This window comes from Corvus kubaryi, unplaced genomic scaffold (genome assembly GCF_017639235.1).
Source record: "Corvus kubaryi isolate FWS band 111438036 unplaced genomic scaffold, C.kubaryi_AGA036_p1.0 65021, whole genome shotgun sequence".
Taxonomy (NCBI): domain Eukaryota; kingdom Metazoa; phylum Chordata; class Aves; order Passeriformes; family Corvidae; genus Corvus; species Corvus kubaryi.
The window spans coordinates 17333-33340 of NW_024581700.1; the positions used below are offsets into that span (position 1 = coordinate 17333).

The 16008-nt window shown below is 37.1% G+C and overlaps 1 protein-coding gene across 1 annotated transcript in view; it reads left to right on the forward strand.

Annotated features, from left to right (window-relative positions):
* Positions 1–13362, forward strand: part of LOC121672866 (myotrophin) — a 30688-nt gene extending 17326 nt beyond the window's left edge. The window contains exons 2-4 of the mRNA XM_042045767.1: positions 4323–4436; positions 5541–5624; positions 10133–13362. Coding sequence (XP_041901701.1) covers positions 4323–4436; positions 5541–5624; positions 10133–10219 — 285 coding nt within the window. The 3' untranslated portion in view covers positions 10220–13362. The remainder of the gene's footprint in view (positions 1–4322; positions 4437–5540; positions 5625–10132) is intronic.
* The last annotated feature ends 2646 nt before the right edge of the window (positions 13363–16008 follow it).

A 16008-nucleotide genomic window follows, 5' to 3' on the forward strand; every position in this document is an offset into this window, starting at 1 on the left:
ATCCTTCCAGATTACTCTGGGACATCCGTCAGGTGTGCAGGAGGGCAGCTTGGCTGTCAGGAACTCTTCTCTAAGCTCAGGTGGGAAGAGGGGAAGCATAAAAATTGGAGTTGAGGGTGGATACCCAAGAAGAATATAGGCACTTTCCCAGGGTGTGCAGGGATGGAACTAAAAAATCCAAAGCCTTGACTAGAGCTGAAGTGGAAAAGGACATGAGATATAATGAGGGATTTTGTGTAGGTATATTGGCAAGAGAAGGTAAAGCATGAAAAATGTGAGAGAGAGGGTAATGGAAGAATTACGTTCAAGAGTAGCTAATTTTGACAGTATGCCCTTAAGAAATTAGGTAGAACAGATCTTTTTATGGATTAAATTGCTCCATTACAGAAAGTGGGTGATAGTTGCATTCAGAGGAAGCTGTAATGAATCCTGCTCTTAAAAAGCAAAGTTCTTAAAAGTATTTGGAAGTGAGCTTCCAGTTTTTATTTTCCTGTCCTTCAGTGAAAAGTTGATCGCCATGTTTCAACTGACATTGATACTTAAAGACCTTCTAATTGAATATTCTCCTGTTATCCATTTTATGTGACTTTTTGAAATAGGGCATAAAAGTCTTCTTTCATGTCTTCTTGTTTAGTAATTGGAGATTCACAGAGGCTTTTCTTTACCTGTAATCAGATTTTAATAGAGGGGATTGTAGCAAATACCTGGGAACTGCTGTTTCTGATGGTTCATGTGTTGAACCGGTTTTTAACATTATTGCATAGCTGGTACCCTGGGTCTTTGATCTGAAAAGAAAAATGGTACTGATGTGGTTTATGCCAGACTTAGCCTTAAACGGCTGGCTAACTAAACTCAATGTATTCTGCAAGTTCATTGAAGAGGTGATCATGTCTTTTCTTTTGCATGGGAAAATTACTTTTTGAAGCTGTGCACAAATACTTGCGCAATTGTTAGTGAATTTGTGAGTCTACTCTAGAAAGTGAAAATAAATAATCTTCTTTCAGGAGTAGCATGACCTTTGACTGAAGCTATGTTTTATTTTGAGGGTGATACCATTCCTTGATCCTGGCTTAATTCTATCTCCTTCAAAGTACTCTCATAACTATTAACCTTGTTGCTGCTCTGTTAGACTCTAGAAGATGGCAGAAGTCCCATAAAACTTCCTTGAAGAATTGTTCTGTCACTTTTGGTCTAGTGCACGGAGGATTTTGCACCTGTAGGTGCAAAGGAAAAATTATGCTCCTTTTTGTCAGTTCGTGTGGATTCTGACCATATGCCTCTGCAGGATATGGTAATTTTTCATGTAAACATTCAGCAGCTTAGTTTCAGCCCACCAGTATATTGGTAACACTTTGCTGTCTCAGAGTTCAGTATTGAGAATTGTCACATCCTAAGATTGCTGATACCCAAGTTCCTAACATTCAGTATGACATGTTTGGCTAGTATTATTCAAAACCACAGTAATTTTGGAAAACTTTACATAGAGAGAACTTTTTTCTTTGAATCCTTACCGGGGTGCTGTTTCCTGCACCGACCTATGACAGGGCTTGAGAGACCACATTGTCTCATTGTGCTGACATAATTAGTCAGACCTTCACCAGAGATTTACTATTTTTGAGGGGGGGCTCAAGTCTTTATCTTATGCTTAAAGATTGAGTTACAACCCCCCTGCTGTGGGCAGGGGCACCTTCCACTACACCAGGTTGCTCAAAGCCCCATCCAACTTGGCCCTGAGCAGGGGAATTGGAACTTGATATTTAAGACAACTTCAATATGTACTCCTGTACTGTGTAATGTGCGCATTACAAAACATACCCCAATGGAAATTATGAAAAAATGGAAATTAAACATGTGCTAAAGATGAAATAAACGCTACTTTTACATTTTATTAATAGTTCAAAATACATTTTCTTTTCACACCCCAGTGGATTTTCTTGCACACCTCTCTGGGTTTTCATACTCCACTTTGGAAACCACTGCTTGCCCTACGGAGAGATGCCCTGGGCAGTATAAATAGATCTAAAGCCCAGAGAGAAATTATCTGAAGAGGCCTGCAAGTTTTTTGATGTATATGTGTTAGTGACTGCATTTGAAACAAGTGGTTTTGCCAGAGTTTGATCCCTCTATCTTAAATACATTGGTTTATCTTCCCTTTGTACTTCTATATTTCTTGGACTGGCAGTAGGAAAGGCCAAGTAAAGCTTTATAACATTCAGTGGTCTGTTGTACAGTGGCTTTTCACACCTTTGAAACAACTGGATATTTGACTTGGTTTTTTGCAAAATATAGGAGTACTTGGGTTTTTTTCTTTAATTTTTGTAACTTACATAATGTCTTTGTTCTGTTAATTCAGACTAAAGTGTCTAACTTTGAATGTTGATGATATGTGTTCCCAGTGCCAGTATTCAATGCCATGTAACCTACATTTGGGACATAGCTATTTGCAGCCTTTTTGCTAGATAGTCCCCTATAAAAAAGTTTTCATCATCTTTACAGGGATCTTAAAAAAACTAGGAGTTCAAGTGGGTTTTCTTTCCCCTCTGAAAGTTCATTGTCCAACAGGAATTTATTCCACAGCCAGCTTAGGAGAGAACAGAGGATCTTTGTTTTATTCTTTAAAAACAAAGAAAAATTACTACAGTATAAGCCAGTGAGCCAAATAATATTTATAGGATTAAAGAAGTGAGAGCTTTGCTGGACTGTCCTAATCTTAAAATGTGATGATTCTAACTTTCCTTTGGAATGTGAACTTTATGTGCTGTCCCAGGACTTAGCTTGCCTGCCCTTCTCCCATGCTCCTATATTTACTGTGTCTCGGCATGTGTCAGACTTTACAAGGGTTGGTGAGACTTTTTGGGTTAGTTATTATATGGCTTTCATGAGGCTGGCTCTGCAAACTTGTGCACCCAATCCCTAATGTATCAGCAAACATGATAGGTTATTTAAATGCCAGTTGTTTTAAAATTGATGGGAAATGTCCATGAGCAAATAAAAGTATGGGTAGAGTTTAATGTTCAACATAAGTACATGGTGCTTCCTTATATGCTTTTTCAGACTATTTATGTTCTATTAGCTTACTTTGATCTGGATGATTTTTTTTTTTATTGGAACTTAATGAAATTCAGCAGATGAGAAGCTACATCACAATGCTATCTGCTACAAGGGTATATTATGAATAATTGAATTGAGAGGAGAATAACGAGGTCATCTTGTCATTTGACTAGTAGTGTAAATCTCTGATTATATAGAACATCAAAAGCAGAATAAGATTTCCTTCTGGCAATCTTCTCTTCCATTCTTAGAAGGAAAGTAATGTCTGGAAGATATATGTCAATCCCTCTATTCTGTGCACTTTCTAGAAATTTGGGACAGGAGTGAGGGAACTGCAGGGGCTCCATAGAGAAGTATGAATTGGTGCTGCAGCTGAAATCTTCTGATTGTTTTTCTGTGGAGGTGCAGGGCTTTGAGGTATGATGCTAAATTTAGCCACTTCCTAAAATACTAAGATTCCTTGCACATAGGAATGAGAAACCACTTACCACACAGCTTGTCTGTAGTTGGTTTCCAGTAACTTCTTGACACTAATGAAGGGCAGTAAATCAGTTTATCCTTAGTTGCACAACCCAAGGTGAGGAAACAAAGCTGATTAGGCACTCAGTAAATTAAATTTTGTTTACGCCTTAAGAGATGTCTCAATCCACTCGTATGAGAGGCATTAGAATACAACTTCCTGTGGCCTGATTTGGTTGACTTTTCAGACTTGTTTGTATCATGTAGAATTGGGAAGTGCTATTTATAAAACAGAGTGGTTTCATAATTGGGTTTTAAATTATGGATGGCCTGGACTCACTTGCTGGTAGTTACGATGCTGACTTATTTCTATGCAGCTGGTTTCTCACTATGCAAAACTTCAATATTCAAGGAAGCAGATAAAGGAACTTCAATAAAGTAACTTAGCCACATAACTTTGATCCCAGTTGTGAGGCAGGAGAAGCAGAATGAGCCACAGAGAGCATTTTGTACAAGCTCTAATGATATTTTAATTGGTTTGGGTTATTTTAAATCATCAGTTACCTAGTGCACTTGGTACCTCTTACACCTGAGATGCACTATGGAAGAAGGGATCGAGGTTGTCTTACAGTCATAAATGCAGATGTGAGGGAATAGAAATCGAGTGACTTAATTTTCATTTTTCTTGGGCAGTGACTGAAATATTTGGGTGGAGCATTCTTCAGCATGTTTGAAGGTGTTGGATTTCTTTCAGGTTCTTCTTGATGCGTTAGCTCTAAAATTCTGCTGATTAGATTATGTTTATATTGAAGGGTGAAGATGTCAACCGGACACTTGAAGGTGGGAGGAAGCCTCTTCACTATGCAGCAGACTGTGGACAGCTTGAGATTCTGGAATTTCTGCTCTTGAAAGGAGCTGACATTAATGTATGTATTAATGGATTTGCAAACAGATCTTAGGGTCTTCCCACACACACAGAAGGGATTGGTGTAAGTGCCTAAATGGTTGATGAAAGATACAAATCAAGCTAAACAATTGATGCATTTAAAAGTATTTGAGAGGTGGATTCTAGAGATTAGAAACTTAAAATTATGTTGATGAAATGTTTTGATTATGTTTGGAAACACTGGAAAAAGTTGTTTGTAGCTGTAAAAAGTTGAAATTTAATTTGATCACAATTAGAAAAATGAATCCAGTTATCACATCAGAATAATGTTTACAATGCATATTGGCATTTGTTGGAAGGGATTCCAGAAGACATCCTTGGCCAGGGCAGGATCAGCTGTTTAAATTAGTGTGCTTTTTTTCTTCTTTGGAGACATTCTTTCCTGCATAAGTCATTTTACTGTAGCTTGACATGCATGGCTTCTTGTTTTGAAAAGACTGGACTAACCTATAGCAGCTCTCCGGAAGTTAAGTTCCTAAGTGCTTTAACCACACATCCCAAATGTTGTGCCTTGGAATGCTTGTCCAAAAGTTAACATGTAAGATATCTTTGCTTTAGTTCATTACAAAAATGCTTAGATTTTTCTCCTGGATGTCTGAAAAGATTATCTCTTCCTTGGGAATTTTCCTAACTGGGAAAGAGTTAAAAATAGCATTTCAGTTGCTCCATTTCTTATTCTTTCCAGGACTATAGTTTAGAGAGAAGACAGCCAAAACAATGTTTCAGCCAAAACTGTTTTGTGAAGTGATACTGGCTGTGAAATGGGAGAATTAGGAGTAGTGTTTTTAAATTGGGCAAAATTTGTCAGCTGAAACTCCACAATTTCCATCATTGGCCTAAAATTTTAGACAAGCTTTGGGATATGTAAAAGTCTTGTGGAAGAAATGTGTTGCTATTTCCTGTTATTGTTTAAAAAACTTTTCTTCTTTAAAAGGAGAGGAAAAAAATCCAGTGGAATGCATTTCTGGCTAATATTCTTAAATTTTTACTTCTACTGTTGACTAAAAAAAAAATTTAAAAGTTATGTGAAACCTTATAATGCTGTGTGAAATTGTCCTTCAAGTAACTGTATCTCAATTTACAGGCTCCAGACAAACACAATATCACACCACTCCTATCAGCAGTCTATGAGGGCCACGTCTCCTGTGTGAAATTGCTTCTGTCAAAGGTGAGATACAAATGTTTACAACAAGTTATCCATTAGCAAAGCATATTACTGTGGGGTTTTTTTTTCAATGAGATTATGATGCTCCAGATGATATATTCAGAACATCAAACAAATGCCATTTGTCTTGCTAAACTCTGATCGTGGAAAAAGATAGCTGAAGGACAAAGTTGCAGGACTTCTGTGGTGTAGCAAAAGTAACAGTGACCGTAAGAATATGTGGGCTCCAGCTAGAGAGCAGAGCTGCAAATCAGTAAGGGAAAAAAAGCATTCCTTTAGTGGACTTGGCTTTGGCAGCTGTTTAAGTGTTTCACGTGAAGGAATCTCTGCTGTGAAGTTGCTCAGAGGTGTGGTTTCCCTCAACTTTTGCCAGATGACTGAGAACCCATCTGGGTTGGCAGAGGGAGGGGAGATAGAAGTAGGAAGCTAAGCTTTCTCTGTCGTACAGCTTGTAAATTTTGTCCTGGGGAGAATAAGCTTAATCTGTCTCTGTTTGCACTTTGATTTATATTGCAAAGGTGATCAATTTTACAAAGCCAGTAGTTAATTCAAGCAATGTTTTGTCTCCATTCATATGCACTGCTTCTTGATTACACTTCTGTCATTTGGCCAAAGGATTTCTTGCTGCGTAATCTTTTCATATGTCACTTCCAGGGTAAAGTTTTCCTTAACTGCCTTAATATGTTGCATGAATTTCACTTAACGTCTTTGATCTTGTCTGATATTATTTACGCTTTTTTGTAAACAAATGCAGTGACTGTTAATTTAGGATTCAAATGGTGCATCCAACTTGCTTAAATTTATTGTGAGGACTGATCCTTCATTTAGGATCATCAAAAAGAAGGTGTCCTTTCTCCCATGTTGACCATGTTTTGGTGGGTTTTCCATTCTGGATAAGTTGCCCAAATAATAAATTACTTTGAGATTTCTTCATGCAGAGTCAAATGTTGATTGCTTCCATTCACATGGGCTAGCTGATGAAATATTTATAAACTGGAAGTCTGCTTATCATCTCAGTCTGTTTGAGGCAGGGCTTATATGTAGAGGTTGTTCTGGCTCTTGACACAGTTATTATTTTATGACCCTTGTTTAAACATGTCATGCCTTGTGTGTACCATAGTCATATGTTCTTTGATAGCAGATACAGGGCAATCAGGATTCAACCCTTACTGAAAGATCTAAAAAATTACTGACTGTTTAATGTTCTTCCCAGTTACTAAGCCACCATTCTCCATTGCTTTCTATGGTGTATGGACTGTGGGGATGTTTTTAAACCTTTCATGTGAAACTCCTGAGCTCACATTGAGAGGGAGGAGAAGGAGGAGTATTTGAAGAAATGTTCCAAGCACTGATCCATGTTTTTCTTTAATAATCTGATATTTGATTTGTAATGTAAAAAGTTGTGGGTTTTTAGTGTAGGAGAAACCAATATGTTTAAATAGACAATTAACAGTTTGAAAGCTTCTAATGGAGGATGAGGTTTGTTGCATAAGATTCAACAAAGTTCACCCATTTTTTAACTTCCAAAATAGTTCTGCCTTTGTGAAATATCTAATGCAATTCGATTTCTGCTTTCTACTAAAAAATGTGTTACAAGAAATATCCTGTTGAGTTGGGCAGTTTAGCACCTTTTTTCTTCTCTGACAGTGGCAAAAGGAAGAGTTGTGAGTATGACCACATCTGCTCACTCATTCCCTTTGTTCATGGTTGCTCTGCTGGGGATTTTGGAGGTGTGCACATCTGTCCCCTCTTCAGAAGCGTTGACAGATTCGTTGTCCATGAATTCGTCTATGTGCTTTTTGAGCAAGAAGTCATCTGCCTCTGTTGTGTCATCTGGCAACTCTTTTTAGCAGTTTGCTGCTTGCTGTGTAAACCACTCTCCTCCCAGCTTCGTTAAGTGCCCCAGTGCTGGTTGTACAGTTTGGTGGGAGCTCAGCTCCCAGCGTGGGTTCTGTGTTTGTTGCTCTGGGCTTTTTGCAGAACTGCATCTGGAGCCAAGTGTATGGCTCTCAGAGCTTGTTTAACATTTGTGCTTTGCCTGGTGGCTTAAGTGGGCAAGCATTCTTGTTTGTTATTATCCTGCCAAGGAGAGGGGGTTTATATTTATTTATGTATGTGTATTTTCAGAGTGGAACGTAACACCAATATTAGTAACTTTTTACTTTGGGGAAGTAGAGAATACTGTGGAATCGTTGTACTTTTATGAGATTTTTATTAAAGTTGCTTCCAGGCAGTGTTGTACTTCTGCAAATTAAAGTCCTCTTGACCTGACCTTTATTGTTTCCTTCTCTTTTTATTGAATGTAGGCAGGAATCTTTCTGTCTAGCTAATGGGCCATTTTCTTAATTTATTAGCACTGAGTTTAATAAATGGTGTTCTCCTTAGGTATTCATGACCCTCTTATCCTACATTCAGTAAAGCTGTTTTAGAAACTCAGGTCTTGCATGTCAATAACTTTTCTGAAGTATTTTTCTGAGGGGGGAGAGCAGTCCTATGTTATAATTAAAAGCTCTCTTTATACTTCAAGGTTACCTCAGTTAACAGTTATCTTTTGTACCCTAAATGCTGGTACATTGATGGAGAGTTTTGTAAACTAAAGTTCTTTAAACTCTGTCAGGTCAGTTACTGCATAGTTCCATTTTTCTTCAAGATTTTCTGAGCTTTACATCAAGGAACAGCTTTGAAGCCTTGATTTCCACATAGATTCTAATCTGTGTGCTATCTAAGCAGTAGAAATAACATCTGCAAAAGAAGCCATTTGTACTCTTAGTTGCTTTTCTTTTCCCTGGACAACTAAGATTATAAGTGTTGAATACCTCTTAAATCTCTCAGGGGTTATTTTAGGGGAAAAATAAATGTTTCTCAAGCAGTGTTCCCATGGGTTCAGCCCAAGCATGTGTTTGCAGTGACCAAATTGTCACTTGTTGGGGACAGGCTGGTTCAGCTCATGTTCATATCCCAAAGAACTGCAACATCCTTGTACATTGAGGCAAGTGATAGAGGTGTGATCCTACAACTGCTCCTGTCACTGGTGTGAACGCAGTGCATACCTTGCACTGAGTGTCTCTAGGGGCCACAAGGAAGGTGAACAGCTCCAAGAGGGTCAGTTTGGCCAGTAGACCAGAAGACTGCCAGTGCTGCCTTAAAAACCGCTGCAAAGCCATCTTTTTCGAATGACAGGTTGAGTATATGCAAGCAAAGAGTGTACAAGTTTCAGAGAGGGAGATATCCTACATTGCGAAAAGTAGTATTCATAGAACATCACAGTGGTATCAGATCCAGTTTATTAGACTGTTAGAAAAGTTTAGGAAAGTGAGAGTCATCTTGGGAATAGACATGGTATTATGTTTGGAAGTTCAGTGGGGCTTTGTGTGTTTAATCAGTAAAGAAGCTATGGAAATTCTAGGTCCATTATGTTCGTAAACTATTGAGTGTCCTTAATACTGACAATCTTCCTTGTAATTGAGAAGGGATTTGTACTTACTCTACAGAGAGCTTGTGCATAAACTGAAGACAACCCTCTGCTGTACATACTTTTGACAAAGTGTGTTTGTACCCACAGTGCTTTTCCTGTCATTTGATAGAGCAACTACACATTTTTTCAAGTGGGATTTGCATATCATCTTGCAGAGTTGTTCTGAAATCAGTCCTGTGAGCTCTAATAACTTTTGTCCCCTTATTTAGCTACCCTATTTACAGTTTAGTCTGTGTTTTCCCTTTTATGAATATGATTACACAGTGCTCAAAGCAAATGTGACTAGGTAATCACTCTGTTTCCCTCCTTTTGTTCTCCTCCCATAATTCTGGCACTGTGCTTGTGCTTACTTGCACTAGTTTATTCTAATTCTTCAATTTATCCACTTGGTTCATTATCTTCCATTCTCCTGTTGCCTCCCTGTTCTGTTTTGTTGCCTTTTAGGTGTACACATCACTCTTTCAAAAGAAACCTGAGCAGTTTTGGACTTGGAATGATTTTGTGGTGTTGTTTTTCTGGTGTATCAATAGGGACTTTTTTTTCAGAATGAAAGAGAAGCACAATCCTTGATGAGTGTGGCTGTTTTATGATCTAGAACAAATATAGTATGATTTGTTAGTAAATCAGCTCTTCCAGGTGTCACCTAATTCAGCATGTGAGAGCTTCTTGCACCATAGCTTTTGTAGAAGTGTGTAACACTGGATTTTTGCTTTTGTAGGAGTAGTTGCTGGAAACAAAAAATCTATCTGTTTCTAAGATTAATTGATAATCTGTTGAACTTGCAACTTGCTGTGTAACAAAAGTTATGTGGCTTTTTCCCTTATTTTAAATGACGAAGTTGGAAACGCAGATTAGCTGCATGCTGAATAGTTCTGTACATAGATCTTGTCCAGTTGGTTTCTGAATGAAAACAAGGCACTAGAGTAAAAAGCTGTATGTAATCAATATAATTGTGTAAGGTATGTAACTTTTGACACACTTTATACTGATGCAGGCTGGCTTTATGAATTGACAGTCCTTCTCATTGTCTTTGCAGGGTGCTGATAAGACTGTGAAAGGCCCAGATGGACTAACTGCCTTTGAAGCCACTGACAACCAGGCAATCAAGACTCTTCTTCAGTGATGGATGGACTGATATCTTAAATGTCTCTCCTGTGGCCTCACACTGCTGCCTGTCTGTCACTCTTTGCATCTTCCAGCTTCTTCAGCTAAATACTTTGGGGGGAGGGAAATTCTTTATGAATCAGACTAGTTAGGGGCTTGTATCAAAGATAATCTGGTCAGAGAGGGTTGAAAACTATTATGAACAGTGTCCCTCTAGGACTTCTTTCCAGTGCACAATCTCCCCGTTTCTAGTGAAAATGGAAGAAGACAGACCTTGCTCCTGAATTTTTGGCTTGTAAGCCTCCTAGATTAGTACTAAAGATTTTTTAGATGGATGGAAGTACTTCCTTTAGATGGAAGTGCTGTGCTATGTACCTGAAACTAATTGTGAAGGAGACAATAGTCCCATGCTCTTAGTGTCTGCCATAATCTGAAGTGTAGTAATGTAGATGGCTGGGTTGCTCTTCTCTCTTCTCTCTCAGTGGGTAGCTTTGTTCTTCTGCCTAAAGCTTCTGTTGCAGTTTTGAGGACTTTTGATACTAGTTATTGGAGCTGTTCTTTATATTGACTAATTGGATGTCACACTAATGTTTTCTGACTCTTGAGCAAACCAAGAAAGACCAGTTGAGGCATGATGGTGTTACACTCCATAATATCTGCCAAGGTACTTTTGGATGCTTGAATTTGAAGTCTTTCTATCCCATATTTGTTCTAGTCCAGGACAGACATTTTAAGTAACTGCTTTTGAGAGAGAGGTCAAAATTTCACTGTAGTTTTTTTCCAAAAGGAATGTAAGATGAAATTTCTTTACTCGCCACATTAGCATAAAATTCCTAGACATGTGTAAAAGCTTCAGGCTGTTTGGTACACAAGGATAATCAAGTCAAATGTGGAAAATGTACAATAATTATTTAGACATTCATATCAGGTGAATATTGTTGCTAAACTTTTCTGGTAAACATGGAACCTTTCTAAGTTCAAATGTAGAAGCAGGAAGATGTACAAGCAGAAGTCTTAACTTGCTCTAACTACTACAGAATTTTTTTAATTGTGCGTATCTTCAGATCAGTGTTTCATTGTTGAATGGATGAACCTCTTAAATTCCATTAAGGCATGAGGCTTGTTCTGGAAATTCCCAGTGTGACCATACCACATTAACCATTGACTTTTAGATAAGATTTACTATACCAGTAAGTATGGCAGTCTTGATCATTCATGGGAAGGTATTTAATGATGTTGTAGGCACTCTTGTCACATCTTGTGGTCCTCAGGAATGTCTGAGCTTCTGGCTTTCATCCTGAAAGTTTTCATTAGACTGCTGGTTCACCTAAAACTGAGTAACAGGTTCTATACCACAAACTATACATCTTTCTCTCTTTTGGAATACAGATTTCAAACTTTCTGGTAACAAACACAATACAGAAAAACAAATGTATATAATGACTCATGCTGAATTCTTAAACAAATGTAGCTGATATTGTTTGATATCACTGTTGAAATTGACAGGATATATAGAAGTAGACTGGCAACTACCACTCGTATTTAATGGAGACTTAGTTTTACTTGAATAATGTTGCATATTAGGATTGAATGTCTCAGCTATGAAAAGCATTGCATTTAGAGTGTAAAATGAGAGCAGGAACTGATTTACTTCTACACATACCATAAGAAAAGCAGTGGAGAAAACAATCAACTCTGGCCATAAACTGTACAGTGCAATTACTCTTTTTCTTGGAGATGGGTGGCAAGGAAGAACAGAAGGGTTGGAAATAAGTGATAAATCAATTGGTGAACTGCTGATAAAAGAACAAGAATATTTGATGAACAGTGCTTTTAATAACTATTTATAAGAGGACTCTTCAATCTTATCTCTGATCAGTGCTGGATTGTCATGTCATTGTAATAGTGTGAACACAGACTATAGGTTTAACTCTTTATTCAGCTATGAAAGTAACAATCTTTGGCATCAATTTGCCTCCATATTATGCTATTAAATACTTAGCTATTCAAATACTAGTCTAGAAAACTGCAATCTGTTTTTATGTGGAGAACTTGATTTTTCAAGTTTTTTGTGTTGATTAGTGTCACGTTGTCTGGCCATAGTGGTTTTGTATTTTTGTTGGTTTTTTTTTTTTTCTTCTGTATTCTTTCCTGCCCTTCCCTTTAACTCTCATTTAAGTGAGCAAAGAAACATCATCTTTGTACTAACTCTTATGGTGATTCACTGAGGCGATTTTGCCTCCCTTTTTCTACAATTTTGGGGACACCTTATTTTTTCTTACTTCACCCTGGGGGGAAAAAAGAAGCAAACAGACTTCAGTGAGTCAAGTGTTAATTTGGCTGTAATATATACCCAAGCTGCCTTTTGAGATAGTTAAAAAGATGGCATTTAATGTTTGGCTTATAAAGAAGAAATACTTTTCTGCTTTTTGCACTACATAACAGGTGTTTAATAATTTTGCCCAGGATTTAAAAGAAAAAAAAAAAAATAAAAGCTTATGCATTTGTAATTGTCTAGAGACTGGGCTTGTTAATTTGTTTCTTTCTTGTTAGCTATTTTGTGGAAAAAATAATGGGTGGCTTCCTCTATCTTTGAGTAGGTCCTAACTAGATAAAAATACCAAACTGTAAATTATTTTTCATTCTATAAACAGAATTTAAATACTTTGTCAGACTGGAATTGCATATACTTGGAAATCCACTCTGTTCTTAAACGTTTTCCTTTGAAATTTGTGCTGAATAAGTTAAAAAATTAACTATATTTTGGATTTTGTACCCTCTGCTCCCTTTTTCTTACAGGGAGCAAATGAGAAAAGGAGTACAATAGTTAAATGGAACATTGATTATTTGTAGAAGAGGCTGGTAAGAATAGAGTGTCCTAGGTCAAGCAATTGCAGTGTTGCATGCAAAATTTCAAAATGAACTTGTCTTAATTATATTTTGTAAATGGATAAACAATCATCTTTCTACGCAGTGACAGAAGAAAATTTAGTGCTCTGTGCATTTTGATATTTGACTTTCTCTTTTCACCATTGTTAACTGTTTTGACACAGTTGGGTTCATCATTATCATGGTTCATAGACATCAGAATGCTAAATGATACTGTATTTTTAAGTTTGTGTTGCAAGAATGAATGGAATAAACTTGAATTGTGCGATATGAGAATGTAGATTTTTATTTCCCTTTCTGCTCCTGCGTTTTATTAACCTCGGGCCACAACTTTTTATTTGCCTGGAAGGTATCTAAGCTCACATGTACAGTGATTAAACTGTTCAGCTGCTTATAAGACTGAAATGTGGAGTGGAAACTGCTTTGAAAACTAAATATATAATGTTCTTTGTGGTTGTTTTGGGGGGTTTTAAATTACATCCATTTAAAAGGGGTTTTGATTATTTTTGTGGTCTTGTAGTCTGCTTCTCCTGCTTAAATGGTAACGCATAATGATGAAGATCTTCCATTGATGTTAAATTCTAAGAGACAATCTGTAAAGAGAGGAATGTTTCTCCTATTACCTGTGAAGACTGAAGCAATTTTCTTTCTCCTTCATCAAAGAAATTGAAAACAGTTATTAACAGAAATCACAGCTGAAGTATAAATAAAATTGTATAGAAATGTTTATTCATTATTCTCATGACATCTTCACAGTGACTTTGTCAGAACTTCCTTTTATAACTTTGCTTGTCAGTAGAGATTTGGATCTAATTGCCTGAAGTGTTTGATATGATTTATTTTAAAATAGACAGTTATAAAGAAAAGTACAGGAAGATGTGTCAAAGTAGCAGAACTATAAATATCAAAAAATATTTCAAAATAAATTAAATTTTCCTGGTTTTCTCTGCTGAACTTGGAAAAGTTTACAGAACTTCTGTTGCTACATACACAATCTTTCAGGCAAATATTGGAGAGCACAAGTGTGTTCACTATAAATGCCAAAGTCATTCAAATGGAGTAATGGCCACTGATGTGTGTGGGCTTCAGTTCCTGTGTTCATATTACTGGTTCTTCATTTTGTGGGGGTTTTTGGTGTGGCTTTTGGGGTTTTTTTTTTAATGGACAGTTTTTTCTGTAGGAGGAGGTATTCTCAGTTCAAAACGCAGATTTCTTTCACTCGCATTCCTCAGTGACTGGCAAACCAAATTCATCTGTGCATGTAAAGACTCTTCCTTTTCATTATTTCTCTATGGCTGATCTTTTGAAAGAAAATGGTTTCCCATCTCCCATCCAAAAGGATGTTGGCCCAAGAAAAAGAATTTTTCAATTGCACCACTTGATTGTTTCTCTCAGTTTGGAGAAAACTATACTTTCAGAGCTCTCCTCAAAATACTTTTTTTGTATTCATGATCTGACATCTGGCAACAGCTTCCAACTAAGCTATGCCATAAACTTACTAGATGAGTGTTTGAAAAGCCCTTGGTTTCATGTAGTGCCTTCAGAGTCTTCAAAGCCAGGTAATTTTTGTCTGCTTGGGAACTGAATGGGCATTTTTTCCTAGGAGCAGCTCCTCTCTCTCTCCACCTTAGCAGTCAGAACAGTGTTTCTAATAATTTTAAACTTGGAAGTGTTGCATTTAAATACCATTGCTTGCTATTGTGATCTAATGTTGCTTTGGAGAACCTTCTTTTAAATGGAAGTCCTGGAGTCTCAAGTCTTCACCCTTCAAGGGGAGTTTGGAAAACATCTGAGTGCACCTCTCCACTCTCCCATGTCCTGAATGTCTCTGGGTTGAGTGCACTGCAGGCTGCCACAGAATGCAGGATTCTTCTGTACTTTTTGGTCAGTTCTTGTTTACTACATCATTTTGCAACATTTTGAAGTTATGAATAGAGGCTTTCATGCACTGAGGTTCATCTCGTGGCCATTAAAGTTAAGAGGCAGGACAGTGTGCCAAACCCACCACAGGCTGCATGTCTCAATCCATTTATCAAAGTTAGAATTCATTAAAGGAAAATTTATTTCAGTTGTCTCAAGCTGAGCATAAATTTGAAGGGTCCAAAACTTAGTCTCAAAAATATTTTCTTGGCCAATGAGTGCAATTTTGGTGCATATATTAAATAATTTACCTCTGAAACATCTCTTTCTGTGTGTTTCTTACTATTTTTCCTCTAAATCAAAGTAATTCCTCATTACATTTGGAAGAACATTCAGTTTGTTCAACTAAAACTTTTGTCTCGAAATGAGATCTAGTTTGGATCAATGGCTTTAACTATTCTGTCTGAAAAGTATTTGGAGGTGGGAAGTCTTGAAAAGTATGTAACTCTTCATGGAAGTGAATTTATGCTTCCTTTTTACTTTTGAAATACACTTTTAATTAAGATTTGTAGCCTTTTATGTAAGAGTGGCAGCATCTTGTGACAAGGTCCAGCCACCTTTTTTTTTTTTCTTTTATTATTCATTCCAGTGGAAAACCAATAGATCTGTTTGATTGACATGAAATAGCTTGTTCGTTGGTTGGTTATTGATACTGAGTATCTCATATTTCTCTGATGTTGTCAAGTTCTCAGTTCAGCTGCCAAAACAGATCTGTGGCAAATAAATTCTGATGTTAAGCTCCAGAAGTCTTTCCCAAAGTTTATGCTTCTTATTTGTGTATATATTGGTGGGCTTTGTCTTGCATGAGCTTTAGGAAGCTTCCTAAAGCAACATTACTTTTGAAGGCTTTTTTTTTCATTGTTCTTTCGCATAAAGCATTCATCTTACCTTTTACAACAGAAATTTATCTTTTACATTATTTTGACCAAAAAAAAATTCAGCCTGTATTTGTGTGTATCTGTTGTTTAAGAACAGTTGTGCTGAAGGACACCTCGCACT